The 10,560-nt window shown below is 29.5% G+C and overlaps 1 protein-coding gene across 1 annotated transcript; it reads right to left on the bottom strand.

Annotated features, from left to right (window-relative positions):
- On the bottom strand, positions 1 to 9,975 carry LOC143200230 (trypsin-1). Its single transcript, XM_076410628.1, has 7 exons — positions 9,754 to 9,975; positions 6,312 to 6,357; positions 3,933 to 4,095; positions 3,664 to 3,875; positions 3,401 to 3,606; positions 3,282 to 3,339; positions 1 to 291 (listed from the first exon to the last, which is right to left on the bottom strand). The coding sequence occupies exons 1-7, from the start codon at positions 9,838 to 9,840 to the stop codon at positions 152 to 154; spliced, it is 912 nt and encodes a 303-aa protein (XP_076266743.1). The 5' UTR covers positions 9,841 to 9,975; the 3' UTR covers positions 1 to 151.
- Positions 9,976 to 10,560: the final 585 nt, after the last annotated feature.

Here is a 10,560-nt window from a genome sequence, read left to right as displayed (position 1 = left end):
GACAACCGCAACGATAAGGACTGAGATTTGCCTTGACTGATTCGATTTTTGGTAAAAGTAACCGCTGTTCTTTGGAAAGTTTTCGTTCTGGGTCGCCGGTGCTGCTGCTACTGCTGCTGCTGCGGCTACTGTTGCTGTTGAGAGCGACGTGTCACTTGAAGAATCTCGATCCCTTTTGGCACATGCATTCACCGTCCAACTTCTCGTCGATCCAATGAAGATAGTTAACCACTTTAGTGTAGATTCCTGGTAGGTTTGGTCTAGCACATCCTCGGCCCCATGACACCACACCTGTTCAAAAGATATTCAACGTTAATTTTAGAAAAAAAATAATTCTGGATGATGCCATAAAAAATAGAATTATCTCATAACGAAAATAAATATTTATCACCCCTATTTATGCAACAGACACAGTTGACATCTGTATTCGAGTGCGATTACAAGTTACAAAGAGGTACATAAATGGAAATACTCAAATAAGGAAGATCCACATAAAGTCTAAGAAAGATATTGAAGTTTATGAAGTAGAGGGTACTTTCTTGATGAAGCTATCGAAAATGAATAACTAATAATAAACAAAACAACCATAAACTGAATCATCAGAAAATGAAAGGTGAGATATACAATTCATTCACTTTCCTATATTAAATAATAATAATGTAAAATAATAATAATAAAGTGTAATTAAATAATAATAAATTATAGTAAATACTATTTGAATATTATTGGAAATACATAGAGAAATATAATTGCCAATTATTAAAAATTGAAGCGAATTGAAGTTATTACTAATTACTACTAAAACAAATATGTATAACACTGTTTACGCAACAATTGATATCTAAATGTGAGTAACAGATTAAAACTATAAAGATGTGTCTTAAATGGATCTAACATGTTATAAAGAGGTATAGAAATGAAAAACAAAAATAATGAAAATATACTCCTACAGTCGATTCTGAAATTTATGCAGAACAGAGTACTGAGTTGGTCGAGCTATCTAGAGTAAATGAAATTCGCTACAAACAAACCGTTAAAACAAAAATGTTTAAAGGAGAAAAATGGTGGAAAAAAATTACAACCAAAATAATTAAAACATAAAATAATTCAAAATAATCAATCCTTGAGGCATGTTATTTACAAAAAGGTTACTACATGGAGGGTACCTTAATTTTTACTTTAAAATATATATAAGGGGAACTGAGTAATATGAACACAATGCAGTATACTACATCTTGTTGCGTATTAGCAAGAGTGACTCGGTGTAAATAATACGGCGTTCAATTAATATGCAAAGTCTGGTAGGTTATATTTCAGAGTATTATAGTATTTGTTCTGAAATAGTTAAAAAAAGTTATCAATGAAATGTGTGATCCCCTCAGACTTCAAAAGAGGGAAAATCGAAGTTAAGTAACAGAGACCAATGAATAATAATAAGAACTGTAGCTAGACAATATAAAAATACCGCGACATAATTGACAGTAGAACTCAACACTTGAGCATTGCAGCGATTATTAAACCCTTTATAACGAAAGCCAATGCTAAGCTGCAAAAGAAGTGATGCAACAATCATAAAACTCAAATAATGATTGGGAGAATATAGTGGTTCATATTGTATCCTACAAACGCTCGGGTTTATGTATGAACCTCAAAAGAACCAATGATCCGGACTGCCTGCTTCCTATAGTCAAGCATGAAGGAGGTTCTGTTAAAATTTGGGCAGTACTATCTGGGTATGCAGCTGGTCCTCCCATTCACATCAAATCACTGCGAATTAATATTTTGACATCCTCAAAATAAGGTTATTATTATTAAGGGAATATTATTATGACTAATATATTGCTGCTAAACGCTCCCACATTCCAAAATGACTGGTTCCAAGAATGTTATTTTGAGAAGCATCATAACATCATTAAACATCTTCCGTGACCAACACAATCGCCAGACCCCAACTGAATTGAACCGTTATGGGGAGTTTGAGAGCAGAGAGTAATAGTAGTGTCAGGAGTGATGAATAGATTTTCATATCTAACATCACTAAACCAATTGACAGATATGTTGGTACAAGAATAAGACATCAATTCGCTAGAATAAGCAAATGGTGGCTCAAGACCTCAAGATACTCCCACTTCTTCTTCACAATTATCTCCAAATCAGTTGATCATATCAAAAAATTGGCCTTAAAAATGAAAACAAGATTGCCTTAACAAGATTAATTTAATATTGGTGTTGGAGAATGTATAATTATGTGTTCAACCCACATCTTACTATGTTAATCTAACCAAGTAGGTACAAATCGGTTCTGTTTTAGTAGCAAATTATTATAATTTATTGTTAAGCATACCCAATAAAAGATATTATAAAATAAAATGCAATGTTTACAGAAAGAAATAAATACGCAATATTCATAGATATAAAAATTACTTAAGTATGACGACTGTAGAAATGTTTGAAAATACTGTAAAATGTTGAATTATTGAATAAATAGTTAAAACTAAGAAACTGAAGTTGCAAGCTGTGGAAATGATGTCTCTTATTGATATGTGGATCTAATAAGTTATAAGGACTGTCAGAATCATAAATATAAACATTTATTTAAAAGAGAAAACTGGGTTGATGAAACTATCTAAACCAAATGATATACATATATACATACATACATATATATGATATTTAACACCAGTTCAACAATCCATTAAAATGCAAAGCAAATTATAATAATTTCAAGAAATATCAGCTGAAAGAAGAGCTATTTTCTTTCTTGTCAATTTGGCAATCATTTATGGGTTTTAAAGATTTGCCTTTATCTAAATTGCCAAAGTACATGAAACTATTTAATTGTATATTAATATATATATATATATATATATATATATATATATATATATATATATATATATATATATATATATACATATATATATATATATATATACATATATATATATATATATATATATATACATATATATATATATATATATATATATATATATATATACATACATATATATATATTGCCTAGATAATTATTACGCAGAATATTATGAATACTGGTCTGAAACTATATAACAGGATTATCAAAATGTTTTTCATTACAAATTCTTACGGCTTCGGAAACATATTCATGATGATGAATTTTTATGATCTGAACAATCAAGTATCCAAATTTTGCATCAACCAATATTTGTGATCATCACACATAAATTCGCTGAACACCAAATGTTAAATACAAAAAAATCTCAACCATACAAATGTTTATCAAGTATAAAAATATTTACCAATAATTTCCATGTCCCCAAGATTGTTACTCATCTGCAAAGGGCCACCACTATCACCCTAGAAAAAAAGCAACACATTTTCAACAAAACGCATCAAAAAACTATTGTTATAAGTTTACTTGGCAGGCATCGATACGGCCTTCAGCATATCCCGCACAGAACATATTCTCTGAAATCTTCCTCTCACCATAACCGGAATTGTAACATTCTTGTTTGCTCCATACGGGCACAGCAATTTTCCTGAGAATGTCGGAGGTATCCCCACCCTCGGATAACCTACCCCAACCAGCGGCAATTCCCACACGGCCAGTATAGTCCACATAATCTGCATTAGAACAGGTTATTTAGAAAAGCAGGATATATGTATCAAAATCCCACTCACCGTCATTAGGTAAACACACTGGACTCATCTTATCATTGAAACTAACAGGAATATCCATTTCCAAGATTGCAATGTCATTGTTGTAGGTGGCCACGTCGAAATATTCGTGCTTCTTCACCGATCTAATTCTTCTGACTTCGATATAGTTGAATCGGTCTGAAGCGGATCGGTCATGATCACCCAATGTTACAGAAAGGTCTCTGGTGTCAAACCTACAATGGTTTTAATGAGAATTCATGTTGGGGTCGCTGTAAGCAGTAATATCTTACCCATTAACGCAATGAGCCGCAGTAATTAAATGTCTTTGGGAAATTAACGCTGCTCCGCAATGGTACTCGCCAGCATGGCTAATTCCAGCGATCCACGGAAACTCATGAGCTCTAGTGATGTTACCACCTACTACCCGCATCTGTCGTCTCACAACTCCGCATTCTACAAACGAAAATCAGTAAATTTAGTTATTTTTTAAATATTGAACAATATAAGATCAAAAAATATCAGTTGTTAATCTGGAAACTTGTCGTAAAAAGACCAAGATAAGATACTAATGATTCCACTTGTGATTAGAAGGAAATCAGCCCTTTCAATTCAACTATAAGTTCAAATCAATAAAAACCTACTTAGAAACATTCTAATAGGAAATATTACTCCATCTACCTTATATTCCCGATACTCTACCTTTGCATTATATTTTCGATTACATATTTTTTTAAATAAACAATTAATTTGTTTACAAAAATAAGCGACAATTTTTGCACGTTTGTGTGTTTTTTTGTGATTTTTTTAATTGGCCGTTTTTGTCTATGTTGGTACTATTATCAATTTACACTCGCACTCAAAAAACAAAGTAGAAGCAATAGAAATAAAGTTAAATGGAAGAAATACCTCAAAACAGTTAGAAGTATAATAAATATGAACAGAATGAGAAATAAAGATATAAGAAAAATGTAAAACAAATTATAACAATTTCGATAAAGATCAGCCGATAGAAGAACTATTTCTAATATTCTATTCTAATCTTGTTCAAAATTCTTCTTCAATCAGTAAAATCAAAAGAAAACATAGAAAGGTAGCAACTCAGTTGATGGGGACACTTGCAGCGTATATGACGAAAAGAGGAAAAATTCTAACCAAAGCGAGAAAACTAAGCAGTAAAAAATGAACCGAAGTGTGCGAAATTCGTACACGGAGCATGAAGAGAGAATGTAGAAAGCAGGGACTAATCCTTTTTTTCCGTTGAAATTTGCAATATTTGTTATTAAAATGGCATAAATTGCTTTCTATGAATTTGCTTTATGTGAAACAAAAATGTACAAATGGTATTAGCATTTTCAAAGAGTCAATAGGTTGAAGATGACAAGCCTACAGATCATTCTAGTACATCAACAACCGAAGAAATCAGTTGTTGTACCAGAAAGCATTAATGCTGTGTACGTATTGATATTGCAAGATCGTCATGTGACTTGCCATAAAATTGAATCAAAATCCAATAAATTTTCCAATACGAGCCAAAATTCGAAAAAAAGCGATAATAGGCCAAGCAGTTCCAAGCAAGTGATTATCCGTTTCTTCTAAATAAATTGACAATGGTAGCAACAAATGATATTCATCAATTTGCTTACCACAAATGCTTCCTGAAATACTAAAAAAGAAACGACAATGAAGGACCATTCTTAATTCTTCATTCAAGCTTTCACACATCGGCTGAATTGGCCACCTATTTGACTAAACAAACTCACTTGATAGGTCATCCTCCATACAGGCCTGATTTGGCACCATATATAATTATTACTGTCATCTCGTTATGAAGCTTAAATATAAATAACAAACCCCGTATCGACTCAGAATAATTCATCTATTCACACCCATTCATTACTTATTCATGATTTTTTGCCTATAAAAAAAAAGGAGACTATTTAGGTGTAGACGAACAATTTGGTGCGAAAACTAAAATTTCCCTTATTTTGTTTTAGCATACCTTGTATATTTGATATCTTATTCCGATATGTAATAGTTTTATTTTTATTTCAATACAATTATTTTCTTTCACGACACGATAATTTATTGAATCATTAGGGTATTAATTATTTTTTATAAAACTAAAATAGAATAATTTATAAGATCCATTTCTTTAATTCCAAGAAGACACTATATTTTCCAGTAGCATTAAACTAACTGGTTTAAATATGAATCACAATAATAGTAAAATCAGTCATTTAATTAGTTGAATCAAACATATTGTTTGAATGAAGCATATTAATGTGGAAATATATTAAATATCAATTAAGATCAAGAAAATTGAACATATCTGCACAATATCAAAACAAAGTCGCACGGCCACGAAAACGATCGATCAGAACTGACCAAAACATGGATGACGAAACTGAAACTATATTTTCAATATTCAAAGACGCAGAAACGAATCGACTGCAATCAGGATTAATGGGTCAATAACGCGATTCACCGTAATTTATTGTGACAGGCGTCGCATTTTCGGTCTTCTAGAAAAAAAAATTCGATAATTAATAGATCGATATTTTCAGCGGTCGCGTTCTTGCGGGGGCTTAAGCGCCACCAGGCCACGAGCCGTTGCGCAATCGACTTTCGCAAGCCCGATGAATGGAAACGAAGACAGAATGGATACTTACCGCAGTTGCACTGGCTCCGGGCCGATCTTTTGTCTCTTGCTCCCTTCTGCAACAAAAACAAACCTGAGTTTTCACCGATATCTCGTCTGCCTCGATGATTTATAACTGTAGGTTGCGTAACTGACGGAATGGTCGCAAAAAGTGGTAACGTATACCGTGTGTACAACGAAAGCTTGTTATATTAATAAAATAAATTGGAACTTTAAGTAGTACGAGTCGTTTTAGCGAAGAATAGTACGTGACATAGCTCGAGTTTTCAAACGCTGGCCTTGCTATTACTCAAAATTGTTTCCTTCATATTAATTATTTCAAGTGTTATCTAAAAATTGATATTGATATAATCCAACCTAATAAATATACCATTTCTTGAAATCGTTTAGAAAACTGTAGTATAGTAGTATATGTCAAAGCTCTACAACCTTTACGTTTATAATATATCAATGTTTTGATAGATCTTACATATCTTACTAAACAGATTTTATGAGGTTGATCTGATATCGAATCCAAAAACTACCCAAATTAATAAGAATAAGAACATGTGAATTTCAACTTATATATAGATTTTGTGTAACTAGTGAACCGTTGCTCCAATATATGTTTTAAGTCATTTTATAATGCCCTCCATCCATCATAATTACTCCATCCAGTAATCTTAAAATTCATTCTTCAAACACACTTCTTAACTGGTTTTTCATTCATTAATTTCTTCAAACTGGTTCATGATTACTTGATCATTAAAAACCTCAAAAAAGTATGACGATCCAATTTAAACGATTTCAAAAGGCAACAGTTGGATTAAAAGAATAGGCTTATTAGCGTAAATTAATACTTAAAAAACTACTTAGTCTTTTAAAAAAAGTTAAAATAATCATCAGTGAGTATTTAAATTTCTTTCTCAATTTTATTTTTAAAATTAATATTTAGTTTTGGCTAAAAATAATGTGTGTGTAAAATTATTAGTAAAATGATCATCTTTTATTTTTTATTCATTTACGGTTTCATTCAGCAAAACACTTAATTTATTCAATCTACTACTACGTCAGTGAGTAAACAAAGATTTTCAGCGATTCATTTTCATCCCTTTTGTTAAGAAATTGAAGTTGCAAATAAAATAATATATAAAAGTTCTACTGATCAAAATATAATATTAAAATAAAATACAGATTTATTCAGAAATATACTTGATTCAGAAATATTTATTTTGTATTAATTTATATTTTTTTTGTAAATGAAACGATACATTTTCATTCAGTATTTTGTAATAGATATTAATATTAATAAAAATGAAATAAAACTGAATTATTTTGAATGAAAGATTACATAAATTTTTGAATAAACGTGAGCTTCAGTTAAATAATAATAATAATAGTATTTTACGACCAAGTAATAATTAAAAAAATATTATAAGATGGTATACGTTACGTCAAGAGGAACACTAGGTACACAAAAACAATATAATATAAAAATAACGTAATGTTGGTAAAAATATAAGTTCATTCAGAAATATACTTGATCTACATAACATACAATATTTGTTTTATATTAATTTATATTTTTTTGTAAAAGAATCGATACATTTTCATTCAGTGTTTTGTAATGAATATTAATATTAATAAAAATGATATAAAACTGAATTATTTTGAATGAAATATTACATAAATTTCTGAATAAACATAAGCTTTAGTTAAATAATAATAATAATAGTATTTTACGACCAAGTAATAATAAAAAAAATATTATAAGATGGTATACGTTACGTCAAGAGGAACACTAGGTACACAAAAACAATATAATATAAAAATAACGTAATGTTGGTAAAAATATAAGTTCATTCAGAAATATACTTGATCTACATAACATACAATATTTGTTTTATATTAATTTATATTTTTTTTGTAGAGGAACCGATACATTTTCATTCAGTGTTTTGTAATGAATATTAATATTAATAAAAATGAAATAAAACTGAATTATTTTGAATGAAATATTACATAAGTTTCTGAATAAACATAAGCTTTAGTTAAATAATAATAATAATAGTATTTTACGACCAAGTAATAATAAAAAAAATATTATAAGATGGTATACGTTACGTCAAGAGGAACACTAGGTACACAAAAACAATATAATATAAAAATAACGTAATGTTGGTAAAAATATAAGTTCATTCAGAAATATACTTGATCTACATAACATACAATATTTGTTTTATATTAATTTATATTTTTTTTGTAAAGGAACCGATACATTTTCATTCAGTGTTTTGTAATGAATATTAATATTAATAAAAATGAAATAAAACTGAATTATTTTGAATGAAATATTACATAAGTTTCTGAATAAACATAAGCTTTAGTTAAATAATAATAATAATAGTATTTTACGACCAAGTAATAATAAAAAAAATATTATAAGATGGTATACGTTACGTCAAGAGGAACACTAGGTACACAAAAACAATATAATATAAAAATAACGTAATGTTGGTAAAAATATAAGTTCATTCAGAAATATACTTGATCTACATAACATACAATATTTGTTTTATATTAATTTATATTTTTTTTGTAGAGGAACCGATACATTTTCATTCAGTGTTTTGTAATGAATATTAATATTAATAAAAATGAAATAAAACTGAATTATTTTGAATGAAATATTACATAAGTTTCTAAATAAACATAAGCTTTAGTTAAATAATAATAATAATAGTATTTTACGACCAAGTAATAATTAAAAAAATATTATAAGATGGTATACGTTACGTTAAGAGGAACACTAGGTACACAAAAACAATATAATATAAAAATAACGTAATGTTGGTAAAAATATAAGTTCATTCAGAAATATACTTGATCTACATAACATACAATATTTGTTTTATATTAATTTATATTTTTTTTATAAAAGAGAAGATACATTTTCATTCAGTGTTTTGTAATGAATATTAATATTAATAAAAATGAAATAAAACTGAATTATTTTGAATGAAATATTACATAAGCTTCTGAATAAACATAAGCTTTAGTTAAATAATAATAGTAATAGTATTTTACGACCAAGTAATAATAAAAAAAATATTATAAGATGGTATACGTTACGTCAAGAGGAACACTAGGTACACAAAAACAATATAATATAAAAATAACGTAATGTTGGTAAAAATATAAGTTCATTCAGAAATATACTTGATCTACATAACATACAATATTTGTTTTATATTAATTTATATTTCTTTGTAAAAGAACCGATACATTTTCATTCAGTGTTTTGTAATGAATATTAATATAAATAAAAATGAAATAAAACTGAATTATTTTGAATGAAATATTACATAAGTTTTTGAATAAACATGAGCTTTAGTTAAATAATAATAATAATAATAATAGTATTTCACAAGCAGGTAATAATAAAAAAATTACTATAAGATGGTATACGTTACCTCAAGAGGAACACCATGTGTATACTGCAGCATGATGCACAATATAATCACCAGTGCACGGGCACTTTCACCGATAATTTGTTTCATTTTCGAGAAGAGCAAAAAAAGACGGCCGAATGCCAATAAATTAAGCGACGAAATCGAAGCTGCCAATGAGCGAGGAAATATACCTCTGCGTTCCCAGAGCGGGTAGTAAATAGTGGAAAACCTGATGAGGTACAGTTTAACCAACTACAGGAAGGATTATTTTTATACAAAATCGACGCCGCATATGCGTTTTCGTGTATGTGTATGTAATTTTTTCGTCGACGCGGTAGGGGGAAACATCACCTTGACCATTACATTCGGGTTTCGTAAGAATTCACACCTACGGCCCTCTCGAGACGACCCTGATTGCATTTCAGGGTCGGTGTGCATTAGAATGCACGCCTGACACATTTTCGCAACGTTTCGAGATAAAGGGCGACGCGCCGCCATCGGTGTCGGCGGCTTCAATTTTCTGATGATAAAGGCGAAGGTTTCGCTCGCGGTTAGATGGGCGGCACGCGTGGGAACCGACATAGAAATCGCACGGGTGTTTGTTTTCATTTTTTTATTTATTTATTTCGATAGAAATGTCATTATTTTGATTCCTTTGTTTTGATTTCTTTTAACCAATAACCTTAGGAAGTCAATCATCAATATATTTTTTCTCATTGCACATTTTAATGCACTGGATCTATAATATAATTATTTGACCTATTAATTAGTTTTAGAGATGTTTTTTCTATTTTGATGCTTTATTGCGAAAAACCGGTGCAACATATT

The sequence above is a fragment of the Rhynchophorus ferrugineus genome, unplaced genomic scaffold (genome assembly GCF_030347505.1).
Source record: "Rhynchophorus ferrugineus isolate W39M unplaced genomic scaffold, kcgeb_rfMv2 rfM1, whole genome shotgun sequence".
NCBI lineage: Eukaryota > Metazoa > Arthropoda > Insecta > Coleoptera > Curculionidae > Rhynchophorus > Rhynchophorus ferrugineus.
The sequence above is the reverse complement of the archived record's forward strand: the minus strand, read 5'-3'. Positions and strand labels throughout refer to the sequence as shown.

What these genes read in the sequence shown, in the direction of transcription:
- LOC143200230 (XM_076410628.1), bottom strand. Translation starts at nt 9,840, where the DNA reads ATGAAACAAATTATCGGTGAAAGTGCCCGTGCACTGGTGATTATATTG. An exon ending in AGTGTGTTTACCTAATGACG is followed by an intron (nt 3,607 to 3,663) that starts GTGAGTGGGATT and finishes GTTCTAATGCAG; the next exon opens with ATTATGTGGACTATACTGGC. An exon ending in GCCGTATCGATGCCTGCCAA is followed by an intron (nt 3,340 to 3,400) that starts GTAAACTTATAA and finishes CTTTTTTTCTAG; the next exon opens with GGTGATAGTGGTGGCCCTTT.